Below are 23,987 nucleotides of genomic sequence, written 5' to 3'. Positions count from 1 at the left end.
CCAAGTAGAAAAATTCACTTCACAGTTTGTAAGACTAAATCGTGCCTCTGTTTGTTCACTCATTCACTCATATTCTTATCACATATTTATTGGATGAGTTTCATTTGCTATCGCTGCACTAGGTGCAAAGAACAAAACACAGTCCTGACCTCCAGTAACCCAGGGGCAGAGCTCGCCTAAAAAAGAAATATGGCAGTAGGGCCATGTCTGTCTAGCCGTTCCTGGCACACAGTAGGAACTAAAGCTCTAGGAATAGAGTATCACTTACACTGTTCCTGGAAACGCCCAATCCTCAGGAAAGGTTGAAAAAGCTAATGACATTATCAAAAGACATCTGCGCAAGTTAATTGAAGAGATGCAGGACAATTGGATTAAAGTCCTACCCATAGCTTTAATGAAGGCTCGAACTGCCCCCCAAAAGGAGGGACTGTCCCCATTTGAATGTATTTATGGAAGGCCTTTCTTATGCACCGACATTGTTATAGACCCTGAAGCCTTGGAATTAACTAATTATGTAACTCAGCTCTCAGCTTTTCAACAGGCATTAACAGAACTCTGGGAGACGACTCCTTACCCAGCCTCTGAGTCAAGCAAGCCTCTATTTGAGCCAGGAACCGAGGTCCTCATAAAAACATTGGGGTCTGGGGGCCCATCCCTCGAGCCCCTCTGGGAAGGCCCTTACCGGATTATTCTTTCTTCTCCCACAGCTGTCAAAGTACCAGGAATGGATCCATGGGTACATCACACTCGAGTTAAGAGGTGGTACCCTAACCAGAACTAAGTGATGTCATTTTATGTCTTTACTTTCTATACTCTGACTTTGTACTTTTCAGATGGGCCTGATAATCTACATGAGCCTACTTATGCTGGCTCCAAAAATCCTGAGTCTGCCATTTGATCCTCAAGACAATGCCTTCTTGTCCTGGGCTCACTCCTATGCTGCATTCCACAATCGGTCTAACTGCTGGTTCTGTGGACCACTCTCTTCTTCATCTGTGGAAGGCTTCCCATGGTGGACATCTCCACTTCAAGGAAAGGACTTTCTCCAAGTCTGCAAATACCTTCAACAATCGCATGTGATGCCTCTTTTTAAACTGATGACATCTAACAACCCTAAAATGGACTGATGTAACTATGGACATAACGTGACTTTTAATTTTGATTATACATTGTCTCAGTTTAATGACTATTTTGCTACACATAAGACAAATAGGTCTAGATCTGATAGTTTTTTATCTGACGTTTATCAAACTACATCCCATATCAAATATGGGATGAGGTTATATGGCTAACTCCTGAAAAAGGACGTCTAATATCTACTGCCCCTATATGCTGGGAACAAACTGAGCCATCCCCAAAAGTTAGCCAACAACTTAATTATAGTGATTGGAAACACTTGGGATTTTTGCCTCAGGAAATGTGCAATAAAATCATTCCCGTGTTTTCCAACCCCAATTCAGGTCCTCCCTTTGTCTGGCCAGGCACTGATTGGGACTGGATATCTCAGTCATGCCAGCTTGCTCCAAACAGGACTTACTGGATATGTGGCTCTTACCTATGGGTTGGCTTCCCCCTGGCTGGATAGGGAGGTGCACCCTGGGTCTAGACTTTACTCACAGCTTTATATTTTCAGAGCTTCCAGAGAAGCCTGCTATTTTACCTCACCTTAAAACTCAATGGGCAAGGTCTGTATTTCACTGGTATGATTATTTGGCTGCGGTGTTTGTTCCCTCTTTGGGAACTACAGATGTTATGCTACGAGTGGATGCTTTGACTAATTTTACTCAACAGACATCACAAGATTCTCAAAAAGCTATTTCAGCCCTTAATGCTGAACAAGCACAAATTAGAAAGGTGGTTTTACAAAACAGATTAGATTTAGATATTCTGACAGCTGTGCAAGGAGGAACTTGTGCCATTATTCATACCCAGTGCTGTGCTTATATACCTGATATGAGCACTAATGTTACTCATTTTACTAAACACATGACCAAGATGATCAGGGTTATGGATACTCTTGAAGCCCCAATTGCCTCACTTTGGGAGACGTTAACTAGTTCCCCATGGTGGACGACTATCTTAATTACAATAATTCTGGTTGTTCTATTTTTGCTGCTTGCTCCCTGCATCTGTAACTGTGTGATTGGATTTGTTTCTAGTCGCATGAAGGCTTTTAAGTTACAAATAGTTGTCCAAGCTCCTATGAGTGCCACAGCCTCCTCCAACAACTATTACTTGGGGCCCCTGGATCAGAGACCCTCAATATGAGGGTTAGGAGAATGTGCTGTCTCAACAATTTAGGGACAGCACCTCTAAACAGCAGGAAGTAGTTATGGAATGAAAACGACGCCCCTTTTCCCTAGGCAACATAATTCTCCTAAAAGAAAAGGGGGGGATGAGAGAGTCATGTCCTAGGCAGGTTGATAAGAAGTCTAGGGATCCCCCAGGAGAGAGAGGTCTGGAATATTCAAGGAGGAAGAAAGGACAAACTTTTTATTTTTTTGCCTCTACATTCCTTAGGATTATATAACAATAATGTATCCTGCCTGAAGACAGTCTTCGGATTAAACCTTCTGGCCAACTCTGTTATCTGAAAACATAAATTATGGGAGTAGGTCTGGTGAGGTCTTTACAACCTCCAGACATTCTTTGGATTCATTGGAGAGTATATAACTCCATTGCTAACACTAGCAAGCGGGTACTCTTTCTACCCTCTTCTGATGTCTATGTCAGAAGCTTTCTCTATCTCCTTTATACTTTAATAAAACTTTATTGCACAAAAGCTCTGAGCGATCCATCCTCATTTCTGGCCCCAGATTGAATTCTCCTCCGGAGGCCAAGAACCCCAGTATCTTTGCGTGATTCAGAAACAACCTTTCATCTTGGCAAAGAGTATCTGTTTAATGATTAAAACGTAAGATGGAAATTACAGTAAGTTGACCTAAGTGTTTTGATAGGGCTTAGTACAGGATATCAGGGGCTTCCCAGGCGATTCAGTAGTAAAGAATCCACTTGCAATGTAGGAGACATGGGTTCAGTCCCTGGATCAGGAAGATCCCCTGGAGAAAGAGATGACAACCCACTCCAGGATTCTTTCCTGGAGAATCCTACAGACAGAGGAACCTGACAGGGTCCATGGGGTCTCAAAGGAGTCAGACATGACTTAGCAATTAAACAACAATAACAACAACAGGATATCAGTAGAATCCATTGGAGAACAAATCTACATCAGTGAGGCCAAGGAAGGTTTTCTGGAAAAGGTGTCATATTAACTAAAATCCCAGGGAGTTTGGTGAATGTGGGTTTGGGGAGTAGTTTCTTAGGCTTCCCTGGTAGCTCAGACGGTAAAGAATCTGCCTGCAATTTGGGAGACCTGGGTCTGATCCCTGAGGTTGGGAAGATCCCCCAGAGAAGGGCATGGCAACCCACTCTACTATTTTTGCCAGGAGAATCCCATGAGCAGAGGAGCCTGGTGATCTACAGTCCATGAGGTTGCAAAGAGTTGAACATGACTGAGCAACTAACCCTTTCACCTTCACTTTCATCCTAGGGACAGAGCGCTCAGCTTCAAATCTCAAAGCTGCAGCAGCTCTGTGTCTTTGGGCAACATCCTATTCCTCTCTGTGCCACAGCTCCTCCATCCACTTCCTTGAGTTGTTCTGAAGAGTTCATGAGTTAACATTTTCAAAGTGACCACAGTGCTGTTGAGTAAATACTACGTAAGTATTTGGGCTTCCCTGATTCAGAGGGTAAAGCATCTGCCTGTGGTGCAGGAGACCCAGGTTCAATCCCTGGGTCAGGAAGATCCCCTGGAGAAGGAAATAGTAACCCACTCCAGTATTCTTGCCTGGAGAATCCCATGGACAGAGGAGCCTGGTGGGCTACAGTCCACAGGGTCGAAAAGAGTTGGACACGACTGAGCGACTACACACACACACACACACACACACACACACACACACACACACACACACACATACAAGTATTTGTCAAATAAAAACCCTTTCAATAATTTCTTGAAACAACGGAGCTTGCATGGGCATGCTCTCCATTTCCGATGTCCATCTTGCATCACCTCCCTGTATGTTATGCTGTCTTCTGTTTTATATGACCAGTGCTTTATTACAGGATGTTGGCTCTCTCACCTTAAACACTTCCCTCTACACCCCTGTGTCTACTTCTGACTTCTGTCCCTGCCCCTCATGGCCAGTTTCTGAGCAGGTTGTGCTGGACCCTGTTCTGGGTCTTCATAGTCTCACATCTCACTCATAACTCCACCTGCTGTAATGCGGAGTCCCCTCTGAACCCCCAACTCCAGAGTGAAACCGCTCTCTCTAAAGTCCCTGATGACTTTCTAACAGCTGCATCCAATGAGCCCAGTTCAGGCCTGATGGCGTATTGGGTGACTCTGCACCATCCGACACTTTGGTAAATCCATCCTTTTCTCTTTTCCCCAATTCTGCTGCCTTCAGGCCTCCTTCAGTCTCTACAGTTATTGGCTGTCCTTTTCTAGCCTCGAGGAATTCTCGGTCTCATCGAGATAGGACTGGGATCTCCCAGAGGCCGAGCTGCAGTGGTCTATTTACAGGTCAGCTTCCACCAGATATAGTGAACCTTCCAGGTATAGCCTCTGCCTTGCTTACTCGATTCCCCCAACACATGACTAAATGCCTAATACTTCACCTAAGAGGAACTCAACAAATGTTGGATGAATGGATAAATTAAAAAAATAGAATCCAAAAAAAGAATATTTCTTTTCTAACCTGTCCAAAATGCACTGCAACAAGCTGTATGAAAGTCAGCAAATGCTGAGTCACAGCTTGAATGATGACTCACTAACTGATTGATTAACTTTTAAGCTCTGTGACTTCCCTTCTCATCAGCCACTAGACTTATAATCCAGAAATTAGCCACGATCACTGGTCTTGATATCCCAAGCATTGCCATGGCAATGCTTCAACTTCAAAATGCTCTGAAATGTTGGATTCCAATGACCAGATTGTATATTTGGGCAGGACCACTTTTCTCCACGACTCACTTCTGACTCATAAAGAGAATTGGGATGTTTTTGTTTGCCCACTGGGCTTTATTTCCTGGATGCTCTCTTTTTTAAAAAATTCAAAGTGTGGGGTTATTTTAAGGCAGGTAATGAACATGAGAAGGAGGGGATGTTATTTTTGGGACACAAACCTAACATAGAGATGTGTTTTCTAGAAGGTGCCAGAGTCATGGGGTGTATGATGTGAGCAGGAAGGAATCTGATGAGCACCCAGAGTAACTAACCCTCATAACACAGATGCATGGAACTGATGCACTTGTTTATGGCAGCAGGAACGGAAGCTAAGGGACAGTCAGGGTATTCAGGCTCAGAATCCAAACTAACGTGCCGCCTTCCACTCCTATTTATTTTGCCTCCTCAAGGCATGGGCTAGGATGGGAATAAGAAGAAGCCAAGCCACCTGGCACACACATCCCAAATGACTCAGATAGGCAGCCCCAGAGGAACAATAAAGCAGAACACGGAGGTGGGAGCAGAAGGTGAGGAAGGACAAAGCGTTGCCAATGAAAGACAAACGGGTGAATTTACTTGGGCTGCCAAAGGTGATGCCTACTTTCCAACTGTACCCCTATTACTCCTGAATATTTCCACCTGACAACCTGTGCTCCACCCAAGAACTACACTGAGAGTGCCTATGGGTTTCCATCTCATCTCTGAGGATGGAGAGAACACATAACCAACAGACGATGAGAAGAGAGAAGCAGGTGGTGGCACATGGATTGGCCAAGGCGCCTCCTGACTACACTGTCACCCTGAGATTGTGGATGCCACGAAGGGAGGCAGTAACTGAAGAAGGGGATGAAGGCAGGAAGGGCAAGGAGCAGCATCAGGCAACACAGCTGCAGTGTGCTGAGGACCATCACACAGTCATGCTCAGAGAAAGCCCCTCTGTGCTACCACCTGGAAGTGAGTCTCCTGTCCTGACCTGTACCCCAGACACCTGGATGACTTCAGCATCCCAACCCCTTGGGAGTCAGACACAGGCCCTGAACAGAGTGGCCACAGGGAGATGGCGATGCCTAAGCACCCAGAGCTGGAACCCAGGAAAATGTTCAGGTCATGTTAGCAGAGCTCTATGGCCTTTATTTTCCTTCCTCCCCTCTGTCGCTCTTCTTCTTTGCTTCCTGAAGGTGCCGCTGCATCAGAATCTGAGGCACTGTGACTTTGGAGGGCCTGAGTATTCCCCAAGAGCATGTCATTCTGGGCTCACATGGGTGGAAAGCCATAGAAAGTAATGCAGTTCAGGCTGAAGGAAAACTCCCGCAATGCAGTTAGGTTCGGGGAAAAAAGGGCCATCTTAGGATGCCCTTAAGTGGCTGAAAGAAAGAGCTTGATGATAATTTCCTTCTCAACCAGTAAGACCTTCTTGTGATTGCAGAGGTCCCAGTGCAGAGGTCCATGTGTTTATTCACTGTACATAGCATCAGCACGTTCCTCAAAGACTACCCAGGTGCTGTCAGATGTGAGCAGTGGCCAGGCCCTCGCCTTCAACGAGCCCGAAGAAGCCCTTTCCATTTCAGTGGGTCAAAAATATAAAACCAAACTCGCATGCATCGCTGAGGAGTGCAAAATGGTGTAGCCACTTTGGAAAACAGTCTGTCAGTGCTTCAAAATGTTTAACACGCAGTTACCATATACAATTCCACTTTTAGTGCCTACTCAGCAGAAATAAAAATATAACTCTGCTTGTGCAGTGTTCATAGCAGCACTGTTTGTAATAGCCCAAAAGTGGAAGCCACTAAAATGTCCATCAACTGCAGAATGAATAAACAAAATAGGACATATATAAGGAATAGTATTCAGCAATAAAAAGGAACGAAGCTCTGATACATACTAAAACAAAGCAAACCTCAAGTGAAAGAAACCAGATTCAAAAGACCAGAGTAAGTCTGCTACATATGAATGAGTTCCCTTCTGAGAGTATGTTCATAAATCCAATTTGTTCATATAAGTCCAAAAAAGTTAGCCTAGGTACCAAATACAATCAGCTGTATAGTACTGTATTGTATAGATTTGTAAAACTTCTCACACAAATAACACATAAACAAACACAAAAAATAAATAAAACATATTTAATCTCACAGCGCAATACCGTGAAAAATATGCCAGTCATGTGAACTAACTTAACGTGATTAGGCATGCAAACACAAGTTCGCATCTTTGAAAGTTCTCAACTTAAAGGTTCATATGTAGGGGATTCAATGTATTACATGGAATGACCAGAGTAGCCAAATCTACAGAGACAGAAAATAGCGGTTGTCTCCAGTTACTGTGTATTTGGGAAGAAGGGGAAGGAAATGGGGAGTAGCTACTAACGAGTAAGGTGTTTCTTTTGGGTAGAAAGAAAATGTTCTAAAATTAGATTGTAGGGACAGTTGCACAACTCTGTAAATATTCTAAAAAATATAAATTGTAGAGTTTGGACAGGTGAACTTTACGGTGTATAAGTTTTATCTCAAAACACCATTAAAAGGAAAAAAAGAAAATATAGTTGACCTTGCACAATGCAAGGGTTAGGGTCACCAACACTCCATGCATTCAAAAATCCATGTGTAACTTAGAGTCAGCCCTCTGTATTCCCATCTCCTCCATATCTGGGTTCCACATCCTCAGATTCAACAGCTCAAGCTCACATTGTTCAAGGGTCAACTGTAAATAAATATAAACTCCATCTGGAATGTTTATACCAAGAAACCATCAGGACTTGTTTTTTTGCAGGAAATTTCTGGGAAGTTTTGTGTTTACTTGAATAAAAGGAGTTTCCCTACCACTGATACTGTCAGTCTCTCAGTAGATATTACCCTGGATAGTGTAGAACTAGGAAGCAAAGCAAAAGAGGATTATGGAAGACGCACAGCATGCAGGAAGAGTCCTGGATACCAGGGACTGGCAAACTATGGCCCACAGCCAAAATTGGATCTGCCCCTTGTCTTTGTAATTAAAGTTTTATTGAAACACAGCTCTGCTCACTCATTTACATATTGTTTATAGCAGCTTGCACATTCTAGGAACAGAATAGTTTCAGTGGAGACTGTGCAACCTGCAAAGTCTAAATTATTTACTAAATTCTTGTGCCTTTAAAGAAAAAGGCACTTTTTCGCTGCCACTTCTCGAGACTCATGTGTCCACTTAAGTCTGAAGTCATGGTCCACACACTAGCAGCAGCAACCAGGAGCCTGTTAGAAATGCAGAATCTCAGGTTCCCCCAGACCTTGTGTTAGTTAGCTGCATTAGTGAAAGAAGCAAATGTCAAGATGGAGTTCAATATACATGGACTTTATTAGAAGAGATGACTAGGAGAGAAAACAGGGAGGGAGCCCAAAAAGGCCAGGAGAGCCCTCAGTCCATGATGCAAGTCTGACCTCGAGGGAAGGAAAGAGAGGAGAAAGATAGGGTGGAAGCATTGTAAGCTGTTATACGGTCTAAAGCATGAACTGTTAGGCCCTCAAGAATCCTCAAGGCAGAGTCAGCTGTCAGAGGAGTTCTGAATCTCTCAGGAACTGGTTTTCCTTTATCCCTGCTGCACAAAGACATGCAGCCTTAGTGCACATGCAGTGACAAATTCCTAGCGCAGCACCTCTGGTCCTTTGGAGAGGAAATGCCCTGTAGTTGGCATTCTCATTGCATCTGCTGCAAGCTGTGTTCCCATAGCAGTGAGATCATTTTGAGAAGAATTGCAGGGGATCTCTATGCACATTTAAGTTTGAGAAGCAATATTTGAGGACAGGAGTTAGCAAACTTTCTACAAAGGGCCACACAGTACATATTTTAGGCTCTGTGGGCCATACTTTCTCTGTTGCAACTACTCAGCTCTGCCATTCAAAGTAGGAGCAGCCACAGAGAACACATAACCAATTGGATGTGGCTGGGTTCTAATGAAACTTTCTTTATAAAAACAGACTTTCACTTTGGACAAGATGTGGCCCATGGGCCAGGGTACACCAAGCTCTGCTCTAGAGTTATGGGGCTTAAACTTTTTAGAAGCAACTAAACACTTTTGGGGGGTGGGCGGGTGGGCTTCCCTGGTTGCTCAGATGGTAAAGAATCTGCCTGCAATGAGAGAGACCTAGGTTCAATCTCTGGATTGGGAAGATCCCCTGGAGGCGGGCATGGCAACCCACTCCAGTGTTCTTGCCTGGAGAATCCCCATGGACAGAGGAGCCTGGCAGGCTACGGTCCCTGCTGGGTCACAAAGAGTCAGACACAGCTGAGTGGCTAAGCACAGCACACACTCTTTTTTCATATGAAACAGATAAGGGAAGGGCTGCCCCTCTTGATGGTGGGCAAGAAGCCCCAGGTCCAACGGTTCCCCTCAAACACCACTGAGATACCTCTGCAGGCAACAAAAGCAGGGTCTGAAAGTCATTTCCCTGGTTCCCCACAAAGAGCCTCAAGTTACAGAAAGTCTCTCTCACCCTTTTTTTATTCCTAGTGGGCATCGGCAACCTAACTTTCTACTTTATCCATTCTACAAACATAGCTGACAGTCTCACACTGTGCTAGGTACTTAGGGATGACGAGAGTGAATCAGACACGCATTTGGCTCCTGGGGAACTTTCAGTAAATAAAAACGAGACCTGTACAGAACTACGGCAGCAGGGAGCAATGTGCACCCCAGGAAGTCACAGGTCAAGGACTGGAAACTGAGAAGTGGGGAAGATCATTTCCACACAGGGAATCCGGAAGATTCTGTGGACAAGGGTCAGGGAGCTGTGAAAGCAGGGGGCAGACTGACCATCTGTTTTCCTTCTAAAACCAGAGGACGCCTCTCTTCTGGAGGACCAGGATAGACTGCACCCCTGCACAGGATAGACTCTTCTGTAGACAGACGCAAACTCACAACCGTCAGGGCGCATGGCTTGCCCACACAAGCAGACTCATGGATCTCGTTCCCATCACAGTGGGCACACGCAGCCCCAGAGACCAACGACCTCGCATCCACAGTTCTTTCACGCAGGGTAGCTGTGACTTCACCACATGTCCGGGGCAAGATCAAGGAGCAGAACGAAGTGAGAATAAAACGGGCCATTCCTCAGGGTCCCACGAGGGCAAACACTCTGACCTTGACCACCACCGCAGTAGAGGAAGAGGCAGCTGAGGAGGAGGGTCATGGAAACCTTATCTTCACAGGAGCCCTGGGAAAGGCATGGACGTGGCGCTTCACATGTTAGAGTTCTGCTGGATACTGCGGAGGCAGCACACATGGCCTTCTTATAAATTCTCCTTACATCTCTGTGGATACTTCCATGTGTCAATCTGCCTTCTGTGAAGCTCCACGCCTCACATCAACAAAACTCCTCACCCTGGGGCTGCTACTCCCTTACTGAGAGAAGGGGATGTTACAGCGTCTTGTGAAATCTCATTTCTCTGGGGTCATTCAAAACAAAAAAAGCTACCCATATGCCTTAAACAAGGTCAGCAAATGCTTACCTTCCTACCAGGAAATCCAGAGACCTTTGAAACTTACATGGAGTATGTGACATGGGCATATTGCTAAAAAGTGAGCAGAGCTTCCATCATATTCCCAAAACGGTGCATGACCCCAAAAAAGCCTTGGACGATTGTCCAATATATTAAATAGCATAAGTAAGTGAAGTTGCTCAGTTGTGTCCGACTGTGACCCCATGGACGGTAGCCTACTAGTCTCCTCCATCCATGGGATTTTCCAGGCAAGAGTATTGGAGTGGGTTGCCATTTCCTTCTCCAGGGGATCTTCCCAACCCAGGGATCGAACCCAGGTCTCCTGCATTGCAGGCAGACGCTTTACCATCTAAGCCACCAATAGTATAGTCCAGGCTAAAAAAAAAAAGATCAAAAAACAAAAAAATGGTCTTTTCAAGTCACTGACTCAATAGTGTTCTCAATCATCTTGAGACCATCTTGAAGAAAAAAAAATACCTATTTACCACCATTCCTACTGGACAGATGAGCAAGCTAAATTCTTAAGAAATTAATATCCCACCTAAGAAAAGATTACAGGTTGGCAGGTTAGCACCAAAGATGAGTAGGCTAATACACTGCTCTTAGCAATGAGCACCTCCTGCTGTTAATACCACTTCATAAATGAATTTTACAGTCAAGTCTGTGTTGGGCACTTTACATACATGACTTCTTCAAACACTGTAACAACTCTTTGAGACGTTTTTCTCATTTCTCCATGTGAGGAAACCAAAGCTCAGAAAAGTTGAATGGATTGCCACAGATCCCAGCACTGGTAAGTGTCAGATGGAATCTGATTCCAGGTCTGACTCCCAAATCCGGCCCTGGGATCTCCTCCGCAACCTGGATCCTCAGAGAAGGAAAACTCATCTTCAGGTCAGGGACAGTTTCTTAGACATCTTTGTATTCCCCCACAGAGCCCTGCCCTGCCTTGCCTGGCAAGGCACTCAATAAATATTTGTTGAATGAAGAAATGTGGGCTTGGGCTCCGATTCTGCCATGGACTTACTGACTCAGTCTCCGGCCGCTTGGAGTTGCAGGTGGTTAGTCAGCTGGGCAACTTCAGGGAACATTTGAAATCAATTACGGGTGAGGAGGAACCTATTAGAAGTTCCTCTTCTGTGTGTGTTGGGGTGGAAGGAGAGGAAAGGAAGTTGAGAAGGAGGGAAGCAGATGGTTTCAGGGTTGGGTGCTGGAGCTGAAAGATTTCACACCAGGGTAGGATAGCATTTGACTTGTGTCCACAGCTGAGTTCCAACAGCCCGTCCAAATGGGCTCCTGACCCCAGGCTACTCCTCGGTGGCCACAAATCCCTGAATTGCCAGGCCCCTGAGCAGTGACCTTTATGGAGGCCCTGACGCTGGAACAGCCACACACAGTTCTTCCCGCTTGCCGGGCGTCAGAGCCACAGGAGACTGGCAGCTTCAGATCTAAGCTGCGCGGGGTTGGGGTGGTGGGGGGCAGCACCGCCGCTCCCCCTCCAGGGGCCAGAGAGAAGCTAAACACCTACGCCTGTGAGGCCCACATTGTCCTCTCAGCCCTAAATGAAAGTATTCCAGCAATCCACCCGGAATCCAAAAACTTCCTATTTTGGAAGCATGTGGGAGTTAGGGGTGGGGGGAGGGAGGTAACGAGTTGATTTTGTTTTCTTTACAGTTGTTACAAGTGCCGGTTAGTCACGACCCAAAGAACGCCACTTGAGCCCGCTCACGTGGGCCCTGCAAAGAGACTTGTAGGAAGCCGACCCTCAGGGATGCCTACCAACAAGGCTCTGGGAGGGGATGATCAAATACCTCCCAGAGGCCCGGGAAGGGACCGTGCTCCAAGAACCCAGACTGCATTCCCCACTGCTTGGCTTCCGAGGCGCCGCCTACTCTCCTGTGCACGAAGCAACACTGCCACCTAGTGCTCTGTGTGGGAAGTATTCCCCGAGGCCTCCGGTCTCTGGGGGGCCTGGGGGGTTACGGGTGGGGGATGGTTCCTCTACCCCTGCTAGGGCAACTGAATCACTTAATGTCTCTGTCGAGGAGAAAATGCCCCGAGTTCGGGAGATGGAGAATGGAGGAAACTGGGCCTAGGTTAAGTAGGTAGAACCTGAGGTTTGAGAGCTGTTAGAAAAGAATGTGGGAGCCCAGTGTTGTAGCATCTTGGGTTATCCTCAGTGGGGCAGCAGAACTCCCGTGGCTGAATTGTGTTTACCTCTCGGGAGCACAGTTCAGCTGTGGTCATTCTGCAACAGCTGAAGGCCAACCATCCCAGGAGCAGGCAGGTACCGGCTAAAAGGACCAGGGCTAGGGTAAGAGAAGGAAGATGGGCTGATCTGTTGGTAGGAGTGAGTAGATGAGCAAATCGGAGACTTTTATTCCTGGGGGTGAATATACCCTTGGCCCTTCATGGTTCTCAGCCCAGGGGGCCTCAGGGAACGCATATGGAGCTGACCACAGCGAGTCGACAAGGATGCCCCTGCCCTGGGAACCCAGTGCTAGAATCCTGAAGAATGAAGGCTGGATTCTCAGCCCCCATCTCTCCCAGACTTTTACCCTAAATCTGTTCTAAATATTTTCTGAGGTGCACAAATCTGAACAAAGATACAGGGTGGGAGGTAGAGAGTAGACAGACCCGAGTATTCTCTGCCCTCCGTCTTTCCAGTGTGGACCTACAGGGGACAGGAATGCTTTGATTTGAAGAGAAAGAAACCTCAGAGGCTAGACTGTCTGTGAAAGATTTCCTGCCTAATTTTACATGCTTAGGGAGGCGGCAAGGGCTCAGATGGGCACCTTGGAGAAGGAGTTGAGTATGCGCTGTGGCAAGGTTGGGTGGGGGCGGGGCGGCGGTGGAGGTGACATGGGAGGGAGATTCTGGGCTGGCAGGGGAGGGGTGGAAAGTCGCTTCAGTCTTGTCTGACTCTTTGTGACCCTGTGGACTGTAGCCCGGCAGGCTCCTCTGTTCATGGGATTCTCCTGGCAAGAATACTGGAGTGGGTTGCCATGCCCTGGTCCAGGGGATCTTCCCAACGCAGAGACTGGTTGCAGGCAGATTATTTTACCCACTGAGCCACTTAAGAAGCCCTATAACTGGAACCAAATCCTGACCCTGTTCTCCTCTCTTCAGAGAACAGACGGATGCAGGTTTGGGAACAGGGGTCAGGTACCCACTGTCCAGAAACTGTTCCCTCAGGTCTGAATTTTAACAACTCAGACCACTGGTTTCTTAGAGCCTCCCTTCTATATTCCTGTTGGATCTTTCTCTGATTCTTCAGAGCCAGGGAACTGATCCCAGGTCCCTGCACTGCTCCTGCCAGAGGAGGGGTAAGTGGAGTCGTGGTCTAGACGGCAAGCACGCAGTTTCCCTGGCAGATGGGTACTAGGAAGCGAGATTAGGCAGCAAGAAGATGTCATCTGGGAAAAACTGTGAAGCTGCCAACTCCGATCAGATAATCATCTCATTATTTCTTCCATTTGGCCTCAGAATAAGGATTTCCTTCTACTCTTTCTCTGCCCCAACCTATCATCCAGCCCAGCCCCTTCTCTATCCTCTCCCTTCACCCCCTTCCCCACCCCAAAATAAAATCAAGCAAAACCACAAGACTCTAGAGTGCTCAGTGTCTGGGAATCCCAGCTTCCAAAAGAGAAATTACAGCCAAAGAGGGGGGAAGACAGCGTGTCCGGAAGGGATGTTCCAGCAACACACCATCGCAAGAGGCTCCCTCCTTCCAGATTTCTTTCTCTGATCTAAAACTTATTTGCAGGCACCCAGCAGCCTAAGGAGTCTTTAATATGGGGAGCTGTCAAGCCCTTCAGGGGTTGTGGAGTTCCACTCCCCATCTGCCCCAGGCACACCTCTCACGACTTTGGTTTTCCCATCCATGTCATGGGACTGGCAAGCATCAAAGTGTGTTGTGCATAATTCATATTAATAAAATGAAAATGGTTCCACTATGTACCTAGCTTTGTGTGAGGGTCTGTCCTGGGGTGGGGGCTCTGAAGGGATAAAGAGACACTGAATGATCATGTATCACTTCTAATCCCTTACCCACTCCTTGCTGAAACCAGTTGCCCCCAACCGCCCCCCACCCCCATTAAGGCAAGGGAGACAGTTATTCCTAATCCCATTCTTTTCTTTGTCCTTCTGGGTGACTTTTCATGAAAGCCAAGATCTGGGTATACTCTAAAATAAATGCGGAGAGTGTTCCCAAATATTGTTTCTGATTAAGACCATAGAATTATACAAGGTGCATTTCTGGTCCCTTTTACAACAGCCCGGGTTAGAAACCAGGGTCCTGGCTTGTGAGTGCCCACCTTTTCCAGTAGACCTTGCTAGTCCCAGGCTGGACGCGTGATTTTTAGGACAAAACAAAGGGGACTCCAGGACCCGGTCAAGATAGTAGCTTTCTGCTACATTCCAGGGCTACTCGAAGAAAAGGAAACCAACCAGGACCCATTGGCTATGTACCCGGCAGCCTCGTTTCCTCACCACCTACCTAGTCCAGCCCAGGCATGACTCACTGCCCAGGTCTGTACACTTTCATGTCGTTTCAAAGTTGCCTGGGTTTCTCACACTGGACTATGAGAAATGGAGGGTGACACCTCTTCCCCACTGACAAAGAACCAGAGATCTTCCCCTTTAAAGAGGGATGAGAGAGTGAGCTGGAGGTCTCCTAAGTGCCAGCACAATGTATAGCAGCACACGAGATCAATACAAGGGACAAATGCTCTTGTGGTTATAGAGTCATTAATGCAGATGATGTCTGGGATTCTGCTGCGCAGATGAATAGAGGCCCTTCCCCCTCTCTGCCCGGCCAGCCCTCCCTGGTTCTTCTGCCCTGCCCCTTTCCCCTCCTTGCCCCCGATGTCTAACCTCCCAACACCAGAAGCCAGCCCCACCCCGCGGACCACGGAAAGCCCGGGAGTGGGTGATTACCTGCGATGATGGCTGGGCTGTTCTGGCCTCCCTCCGGTCTCACCCAGGCTTCCACTGTGAACGCCTCCCGGGGAATGTCAGCCAGCACTTCTGGACGCAGCAGCAGCGGCTCCCGCCTCCCAGAGAAGTACAAGACAGGCAGTCTTTCCTGGGGGCTCACGGTCTCTGCTTCCCAGGCGGGGTCCCCTCCACCATTCCGGATGCCACCCTCTGAGGGGCCGGTTCGGACCCTAGGCATGAGGGGATGTTTAGGCCAAGGCTGGAAGTGCCGGGGTGCAAACTTGGGGTCTCCCCGCGTTCCTCCTGCCTGTCCCTTCACCACCTGGCGCCGACGCCTGGTCTTGGTCCAGCCCTTCCTTTGGGTCTCTGCTCCAGATTCCTTTGGGCATGGGAAGGTGGTGATCACGGTAGCAGCCGAGGCTGTGCCTTCTGGAGCCCCAGCCTCACCTAGAGGCTCCTTGGATCCTCCATCGCCAAGATAAGTGTCATCATCTCCCAGTAGCTCCGACTGCCCAATAGGACTGTCCCCTCCCCATGGAGCGGCTGGCCGCTCAGCCTCACTCCTCACTCTTGCACTTGCAGTTGGGTCTGGGGGGACAGAGCTCACAGCATCCAGCTTACTGCGTCCTGCATGATGCCTTCCCTGATCTCCTGCAGGGTAGGGCCTCAGGTAGTCCCCAGGCCGGCTGGGATAGACCCCAAAGAGGTGATGCTGAGGAGCAACTCTGGGTCTGCGAACCTTGGCCCCCAGCCAACAGCGCTCTCCTTCCGACAGCACCTGGCTCAGGCGTCCTCTTTGGACCAAGGATCTCTTGTGCGTCCAGCCCAGCTCCGAGCTGACAGTACTGAGTGCCCACCCAACCAGAACTACCAGGCTTACCCTCAGAATCTTTAGGCACATCATACCTCCCCCCGGCTCTTTATATAGAACCAGAAGTCAGCTTCTGGGTACCACGCCGGAGTGATGGGGATAAGAGGAAGAGACAGCTAGCTGCGGATTCGCTGTTCCCTGGCAAACTGTTTTGTTCAGGGACCAAACTTTTTCAAGCAGCCCCCAAAGAGCACCTCTCCTGGCTACCTGCGCTGGGTGCGGTGACCGCGTAGCCTCTGTCCCTCCCGTCCCCTATGTGTGTCCCCAACCTCTCCCTTGACCTCTCTCTCTCGCCTTGTTCTAGTTCAGTCCTTGAAGAATGAAGTCCATTTCTCTGGGTTCCTTTGGATTTCTTCCAGAGAGCTCAGGTTTCTTTCTTTTTCCTTTTTTTTTTTTTCCCCTTCTTCAATAGCTCCTCCCCTCGTTGATACTGGAAGGGGGACACGTGGGCAGGAGCCAAATCTTCTCAAATACACACTTGTGCACACACATACCACTCACTACCTGAAGTCACTAAAAAGAATCTTAGCCTCCAATGTTCTTTTCTTTATCCTCCTTTCCTTCCTTCCCTGGGAGTTACCTTTTCTTTGTCGTCTTTAACCTCAAAAACATTCACCTTCCAACAAATTGCTAGAAAAACTGGTATACGGAGACACAGAATTTGATGCTCACTATCTAAAAAGGAAAAAAAAAAAAAAGAATCTAGGGGGGGCACAAAAATGCCAGCTGGTACTTAGCCTTCACTCTCCAGATGTCCTCCTCAGCCAGCTCCCCATCCAGCCTCCAGTCTGCCTGTGCAGGTCAGAATATTCCCCCCAGCTCTGTGCCTGGGGTTGGTGAGTGTTGAAGGTTGTTTTTAATCCCCTTCCAACTTGTTGGTGTGTTGCAAGTCTTCGTAAAGTTCTCCTCTGGGGTGCCAGTCTGGTGTCCTAATAACCTTATGAGTCTGAGAGCCCTTGACTTCACCTTCTGGGAGTCTTGTGGGTCCCTGGGAAGATGGAAAAGAGGATGAGAAGAAGATATATCCTTCAGGGGGCCTGTGCTCTCAGTCCCTCCTGCTCCCCTTCTCTCCCTTCCTCTCTGCCTGTAATTATCTTCTTGTTTGTTTCATTTAAAGACAATGATGATGTCAAAGCTAATAAGTTCGGTGCATCTCTCCACCTACTGCCTGTCCCCTCCTCCCTCCTGAAAACCTCCCCACCTCACTGAGGCACAGGGGACAGATGCTACTCTTGGTTTCCCCAGTAAACATCTCCCGCTCTCTCTTCCAGCAGCCGCAGCCTACACAATCAATAGCCAACAATCAATACTGTTTTGGAGCACTCTTTTCTGTATGTATTCTCTCTCTCTCTCACACACACACACACACTCACATGCACATACTCACACTTGTTGTGAACAGACTTGCTTACTGCCTAATAAACCCACACCACTCTTTCAGGGACCACTTGCCTCGCTTTTTTTTGTTTGTTTTGCCACACATATCCTGCCTTCTTTTCTTATTTCAATCATTTGGGATTTGAAAGGACAATACCCCAAATTTACTTTATGTTAGCCATTGGGGGAAAGGAGAAATCAATTATCCTGCTGTAGGAAGCATTCAGAGGAAATGCCATGGATTTGCACTATATAGGTCTTCTTATTCTCGCTCAAGTTTCTCACTCTGAAGTTACTAAAAGTCACCATATGCTGAGTGAGCAAATAAACAAATGAGACGCTCAAAATAAGTAAATTACAACTATCAGCAGCTAGACCCAAACAACTATTTGTTTTTCATTGATTTGGAATGAATGGATAAAATGGGGAATTAAATAATGTGTATTTAACCTCCACAATACTGTTTTCCTAGATGTAAGCTATCTCAAAACATGTGTGTACACACACATGTGTACACACACACACCTAAAAACATGTGTGTACACACACACAAACACACACACATGCATACACACTGGGCATGGTTCTGAATTCTCAACACAGGTAAGGGTGTTTGACCACGGGTGAGTACAAAACAGGTAGAGAAATATATTGGGTCCTTCATTCAATAATAAGAAAAATCATTTACAGTTCTAAAATCACTGCTTGTGTTGCCCACATATAAAACATGCAGCCCACATTACTCTGGAGTAAGATCACACTGCCTCTTCTGCCTTGGGTCCCCTCATCTTCTTCTAAATTCCTCCACCCTAGCTCATCCCTCATTGATGTGCTTTACAAATGCTGTATCCTAAACCCCCCCATCGCTGGTGTGCCCTCTCTCCCTACGCAGCATCCACTGAAGCTTCAAGGCAAGTCCCTAAAGAAGATATCAATTCAGGCACGTGGATATCACTAAACAGAAACCCCTCAATCCTAGACTGTGCCTTTTCCTCTTAGCGTCTCCCTGTCTTCCTTCACTTTGCTGTCTCAGTCCTTTCCTCCACCTCCCCCCCTCCCACCCAAGCAGCTCAATAGAGACTGGGGCTTTGGAAAGTGGTAGGGGGATTGCAGAGAAAGACAGAAAGCAGAGGGGACAGAGAGAGAGAGAGAAACCAGGGCAGAAAGGAGGGAAGGAAGGAGAGGAGCCTTAGTTTAAATGAAGGGAAGATACCCAGGTAAGAAAAGGAGAAGTAAACTTCCCCCTTCCTTATGCCACCCCCACGACCCTCAGAAAAAGATTTCATACCATTCATTTCAGGAAGGAGGGATACACAGCAAGGAAGAATTCCTCCGTGCGTTTCTTTCTCCCCCTTCTAGTGTGTGAATGATCTTGCATCCCCTATAGGTCTCTCCTGGTTCTCAGCTGCTAGTAATCCATTCATAAGGTTTCAAGAAGCTACACAAAACTCAAGCTTCCAGTTTAGTTTCTCTCTCTCTCCCCTTCATTCCTTTGCTCACCACTCTCCTTCAGCTCTTGGCAGTCCAAAGTTTAAAAAAAAAATGTTGAACCATTTCTGTGTTTTCCTCCTGTTGTAACTTTTGCTGTGACATCATAACCCTGCCCACCAACACCCCACCTCTCTCTCTCCTTTCCATCCCACCCCTCATCAGCCCCATGCCCCCAAAACACCCCCCACGGAGAAGAAGGGCTCCTGTCAGTTCCAACGTGTGAAAGCACAAAGCTACTGGAAGGTACCCCCTCTGCACGGTCCCCCTCCTCACTTCCCCTCCCTGCCTTACCCACCGCTCAGCCACGGCTCTCCCAAGGCTTTAACAATGATCCCATCTGTTTGACATGTGCGGAAAGGTGGGCTGGATTCAAATAATCTGTCAAGTGAATCAGATCAAAAACCCAGCAACCCCCTCCTCAATTCCATCACACACGCTCACTCGCCAGACCCCAGTCAAAGTGTGAGAGAAGTCAGACTTGCACACCACCCACCCTGGATGCCAGGGAGAAAGACAACCAAACACGCCAAGGGAAACGCACATTTATATATATGTATAAATCCTGTGGCTTATTTGTTTATGACAAACACCCGCACCCCAAGTCTCCGACGCCTCTTCCCCAAGCCCTGCCACTCCACAAGTGCACAGATTTGAAAGCTGGTAGGATCTGTTTTGAAATCTCCAACGAGAGGGTTTTTCCCCCTTTTTTTCACTCCAAAGCACTATCTGTGGCGATCAGGCTGGAGCAGGGTTGCCAGCAAATGCAGGAGGCCCCTTCTAGGGTACAGGCTTTCAAACCAGCGAAGCTAGAGGGAATGGATTTAAGGACACACAGCAGGAGCTGGCTGAATTTATTTTATTTTGACGGGGGTAGTTGGGGGAGGAATATCACTTCTGAAATGCCCAAGGAATGAAGGGGAGAGGATATGGATTTCTTAAACAGTTTTTGCAAGAGGAGCGGTGTCTTGTTCTGCAGGTAAATCTATAAGGCAAGAAATTGGAGCTTACAGATAAACAAGGACCGAGAGGGAGAGGGAGGGAAAGGGGACGCAGGGGAGAGAGGGGAGAGGGAGAGGGGATGGGGAGATGGGGACGTGGAGACAGGAGGGAAGGGGAGAAGGGCAGAAGGGGCGAGGGGCAAAGAGGAGGAAGGGAGGAATGAGGAGGGAGGAAAGAAGGAAAAGGGGAAAGGAGGGGGGAGGGGAGGGATGGAAGAGGAAAAGGGAGAGATGGAAGGGGGAGGGGAGGGGGAACGAAGGGCAAAGACAAGAGTCTGGGAGGAGAAAGGACTGAAAAAGAAAAGCAGCGAAGAGAGGAGGGAAGAAGGAGACAGAGAGGAAGGAAAAAAGAGAAGGGGTGGTGAAGCACATAAAATATGGAGACCAGGAAGGCAGTCAGATCCATGACAGTTAAACATAAAGGAGTCAGAGAGGCAGGTGAAGGCAGACACTGTAAAATGGGGCAGAGGTTCGGTTTTCTGAACAGAAAACAAAGGGCATACAGTGGAGGGCTTCGCTGTCAGTGATCGGACACATTGAAAAAAATCAGACTGCCAGGGTTCAACCTTATTTCTTTAAGTAAACCCCTTACCCCTTCCTCCTTCCCTGCCTACATCTCTTCCTCCAATCCCCACCTCCACCTTCCTTCATGAACCTTTTTATTCCCAGTATTCCTCCCCTGGAGAATTCAGGAGTAAAATTGAGAACTCACCCACCCACCCCCCAAAAAACCCACCCTTACTATCCCCTTTCTTTGCTTCTATTCTCAGAGAGTCCTGGGTCCTGTTATCTAAAGACTGAGCTGTTTGTGACAATCTGCACTTCATTTCAACCCAAATTATACTATGTTTCCTTTAAGCCCAGGACCGTCAGGGCTGTTTTGCTTGTATTTGCTGCCATAGTGGGGCTGGTCACTTTCCATCAGCATTGTCATCATTATTATTAAGAGTCTTTGAGCAAAAGGGAGGAGCCAGTCCACGCTGGCGTCCACCTGCAGTGTAGAGCCACAGTGGGGAGAGAGAGAAGGAGGGAGAGAGACCCCTTAATATGGTCACTGATCCTTTCTGACTTTCTGATTCCAAAATCTGATCCCTTGAGGGAAAAGCTCAGCTGGGAGCTGGCCAGGCAGCGTAGTAATAAAAACCTCCCAGAACACAACCAAATGCAGTATCTATATATAGGAACCGGATCTATTTTAGCTACTTGAAATCTGAAATGACACCCGGAAACAAACATTTCAGCAATATGTTTATTGGAATCTTATTCAGCTAGTGCTGGAAAGAGTGAGCTTTTCTGAAGGATTTCACTTAAAGGCTCAGGGTTGTTGCTTTCTGCACCCACCCCCTTCCATACGGGCTTCCTAGGTGTCTTCAGTGGTAAAGAGCCTGCCTGCCAATGCAGGAGACAGGAGATGCGGGTTCAATCCCTGTGTCGGGAAGATCCTCTGGAGGAGGAAATAGCAACCCACTCCAATATTCTTTGCCTGGAAAATTCTATAGACAGAGGAATCTGGCAGGCTACAGTCCACAGCGCTGCAAAGAGTCGGACACGACTGAGCATGCATGCCTACGTGCACACCCCTTTCCATACACAGAGCTGAGGGTCAGCTTCTCTATCATTCACGAGGGTCACTTGAGATCCCTTCCGGGGTGACTTATCATAGCTCCCTTTTCCACGGGTGAGGAACAAGAGTGAAGTCACACAATTAATGGGCAGGGCCAGATCGGGTACCAGGGCTCCTGAATTCCTGTCCAGGTTTTCCCTCCTCTGGTGTGCACCTGTCTTGCTGTCTGCCACCCACATGCTCACTGGATGGGAGGATAATATCGAAGGCGGGCCCCTCCCATTCCACACTCTGGCAGCAATGCCCAAGAAATGTATGTTGGTCACATGTGTTCTGTAACTCAGAATCACATGCAGAAGGAAGTGCAGATCTGAATTTCAACCTCTCCCTTGTGCATTTTAAGCCAAGAGAGGCCCCTATCTTTTTGTCTGTTTGTTGCTCCGTGTGCTAGATAATCATATCTTTTTTCCACGATGCTATTGCCATTTTATTATTGATGTGAGTGGTAATGCCTTGCAAAGTGGATTCATCCAAAGAGATCAGAGTAGCTCATCCACAGGTTAGGCTTCCCAACCCCGTGAGAGCTGCCTGATGGAGGTAACAAGCCAGAGATCTATTTCCCCTAGTGATAGACCCTGTTGGGGAAGTGTTGCCGGCCGCGTTTTAAATCTTGGAGCCAGTTTGTGCAGCCCTTTGGCAGGGGAAATGTTTAGCAGAGATGGCTAGACCTTGTTGCCCTGCTCGTCAGAAAAACAAAGGCTCTGCAGGGTTTCTGCTTCAATTAGAGTTTCCTTTGTACCTGGAGCCTCTTCAAGAGGCAACCTCATAACAAGAACAACAAGTACACTTGTATATACTTGCTTTTCCTTTGAACTGGTGCACATTGGTGTGCATTCTTTCTTCCTAACCACAACAACAAAAATGCAAGGCAAGTGTTATGCCCATTTTACCGATAAGAATACTGAAGCTGAAAGTTAAGCAACTTTCTCAAGGACCTGCAGACTCTAAGAATGCAGCCGGGACAAATCTTAAATGTGTTGTGCTACATGGAAAAAAAAAAAGACTCAAAGGCCACATCTGGTATAATTTCATTTATGTGACATTCTAGAAGAAGCAAATCAATAAAGATTGACTAGATTAGTGGTTGCCAGAAGCTGGGTGTCAGGTCTGGTGGGGGGAAACTCAATACAAGGTGTATAAAGGGATTTGGGGTGACTGGGCTGTTCACTATCTTGATTGTGGGACAATGCGTGACTCTATGCATTTTTCAAAACTCAAAGAACTGTAAACTAAAAGAAAAAAGATTACTGTTATGTAAATTATACCTCAGTAAACCTGGGAGAGAAAAATGGAGCCAGAGGTAAGGCCAGGGTTTTTTTATTCTGAATACAGGATTCTTCTGTCTATATCCTGCAGGTGTCCAAAGACCAAAGGAGAAGATGACACTGCTTGCTGGTGGGTTGGGGCCATTCTAAGCCTAAACTCTCTGCTGATCCTCTTGTCTACCTGCTGAGGGGACCCTAAGGAACCAAACTGAACAGAGCACAGCTGGCTTTTGGCCCCAGCTCCATCAACCCAAAGGATTTTAACACATCAAATAAGCAACCCCCAAATGAGCACTGGTCAATGACCTGCTCTGCCATTCAGTAGCTACTTGTCCTTGGGCAAGTTGTTTGAACTTCTCCGAACCATCTGCAAAATGAGAGCTTGGAACATGAGATTCTTGAGTTCCCTTCCAGGTCACACTTGACATTCTCTAATTTTTCAACCCCACACTTTTTTGAGATTTTGTTTGCTCAGTTATTAAAAAAAAAAATAAAGCCATTGCCCACCTCTCTAAATATCCCAGAGACTCAAGTGTACAGTAACAGTGGATACACTACACTTATTTTAGTCCTTAAAGAAAACCATATATTCAAATGTATTAATAACTCCACTGGCACCAATAAGCAAAAACAAGGATAGTGTGTGGGAAGTTTTCAAGCTCTAATATATATAGGTGTCCTATATATATGAACCAATACCATATATTTAGCAAATTGAATATTAGAACACATGGTTTTAGTATGAAAACACTTACGAGGAACAAGTTTTTAATTTGATACTGTGCCAGAATCTTAAAGTCTGCTAATTTCCCACAGTGGTAATAATAAAAATATTAATGATAGTAATAGTGCTAACTAACATGTATTACTTACAACATGGCAGGCAGAGTTCTGGCCACTTTATTTTATAACGGATCTCTGAGTGGGTACTTTTATTATCCCC

The 23,987-nt window shown here is 47.0% G+C and overlaps 1 protein-coding gene across 1 annotated transcript in view; it reads right to left on the bottom strand.

The window, feature by feature from the left end:
- The window catches only part of PAPPA2 (pappalysin 2), a 294,762-nt gene extending 278,287 nt beyond the window's left edge, over positions 1-16,475 (bottom strand). Inside the window, exon 1 of the mRNA XM_065936954.1 lies at positions 15,419-16,475. Coding sequence (XP_065793026.1) covers positions 15,419-16,322 — 904 coding nt within the window. The 5' untranslated portion in view covers positions 16,323-16,475. The remainder of the gene's footprint in view (positions 1-15,418) is intronic.
- Positions 16,476-23,987: the final 7,512 nt, after the last annotated feature.

This window comes from Muntiacus reevesi, chromosome 5 (genome assembly GCF_963930625.1).
Source record: "Muntiacus reevesi chromosome 5, mMunRee1.1, whole genome shotgun sequence".
Classification (NCBI taxonomy): domain Eukaryota; kingdom Metazoa; phylum Chordata; class Mammalia; order Artiodactyla; family Cervidae; genus Muntiacus; species Muntiacus reevesi.
Note: the sequence above shows the minus strand (reverse complement) of the source record. Positions and strands in the feature narration are given on the sequence as shown.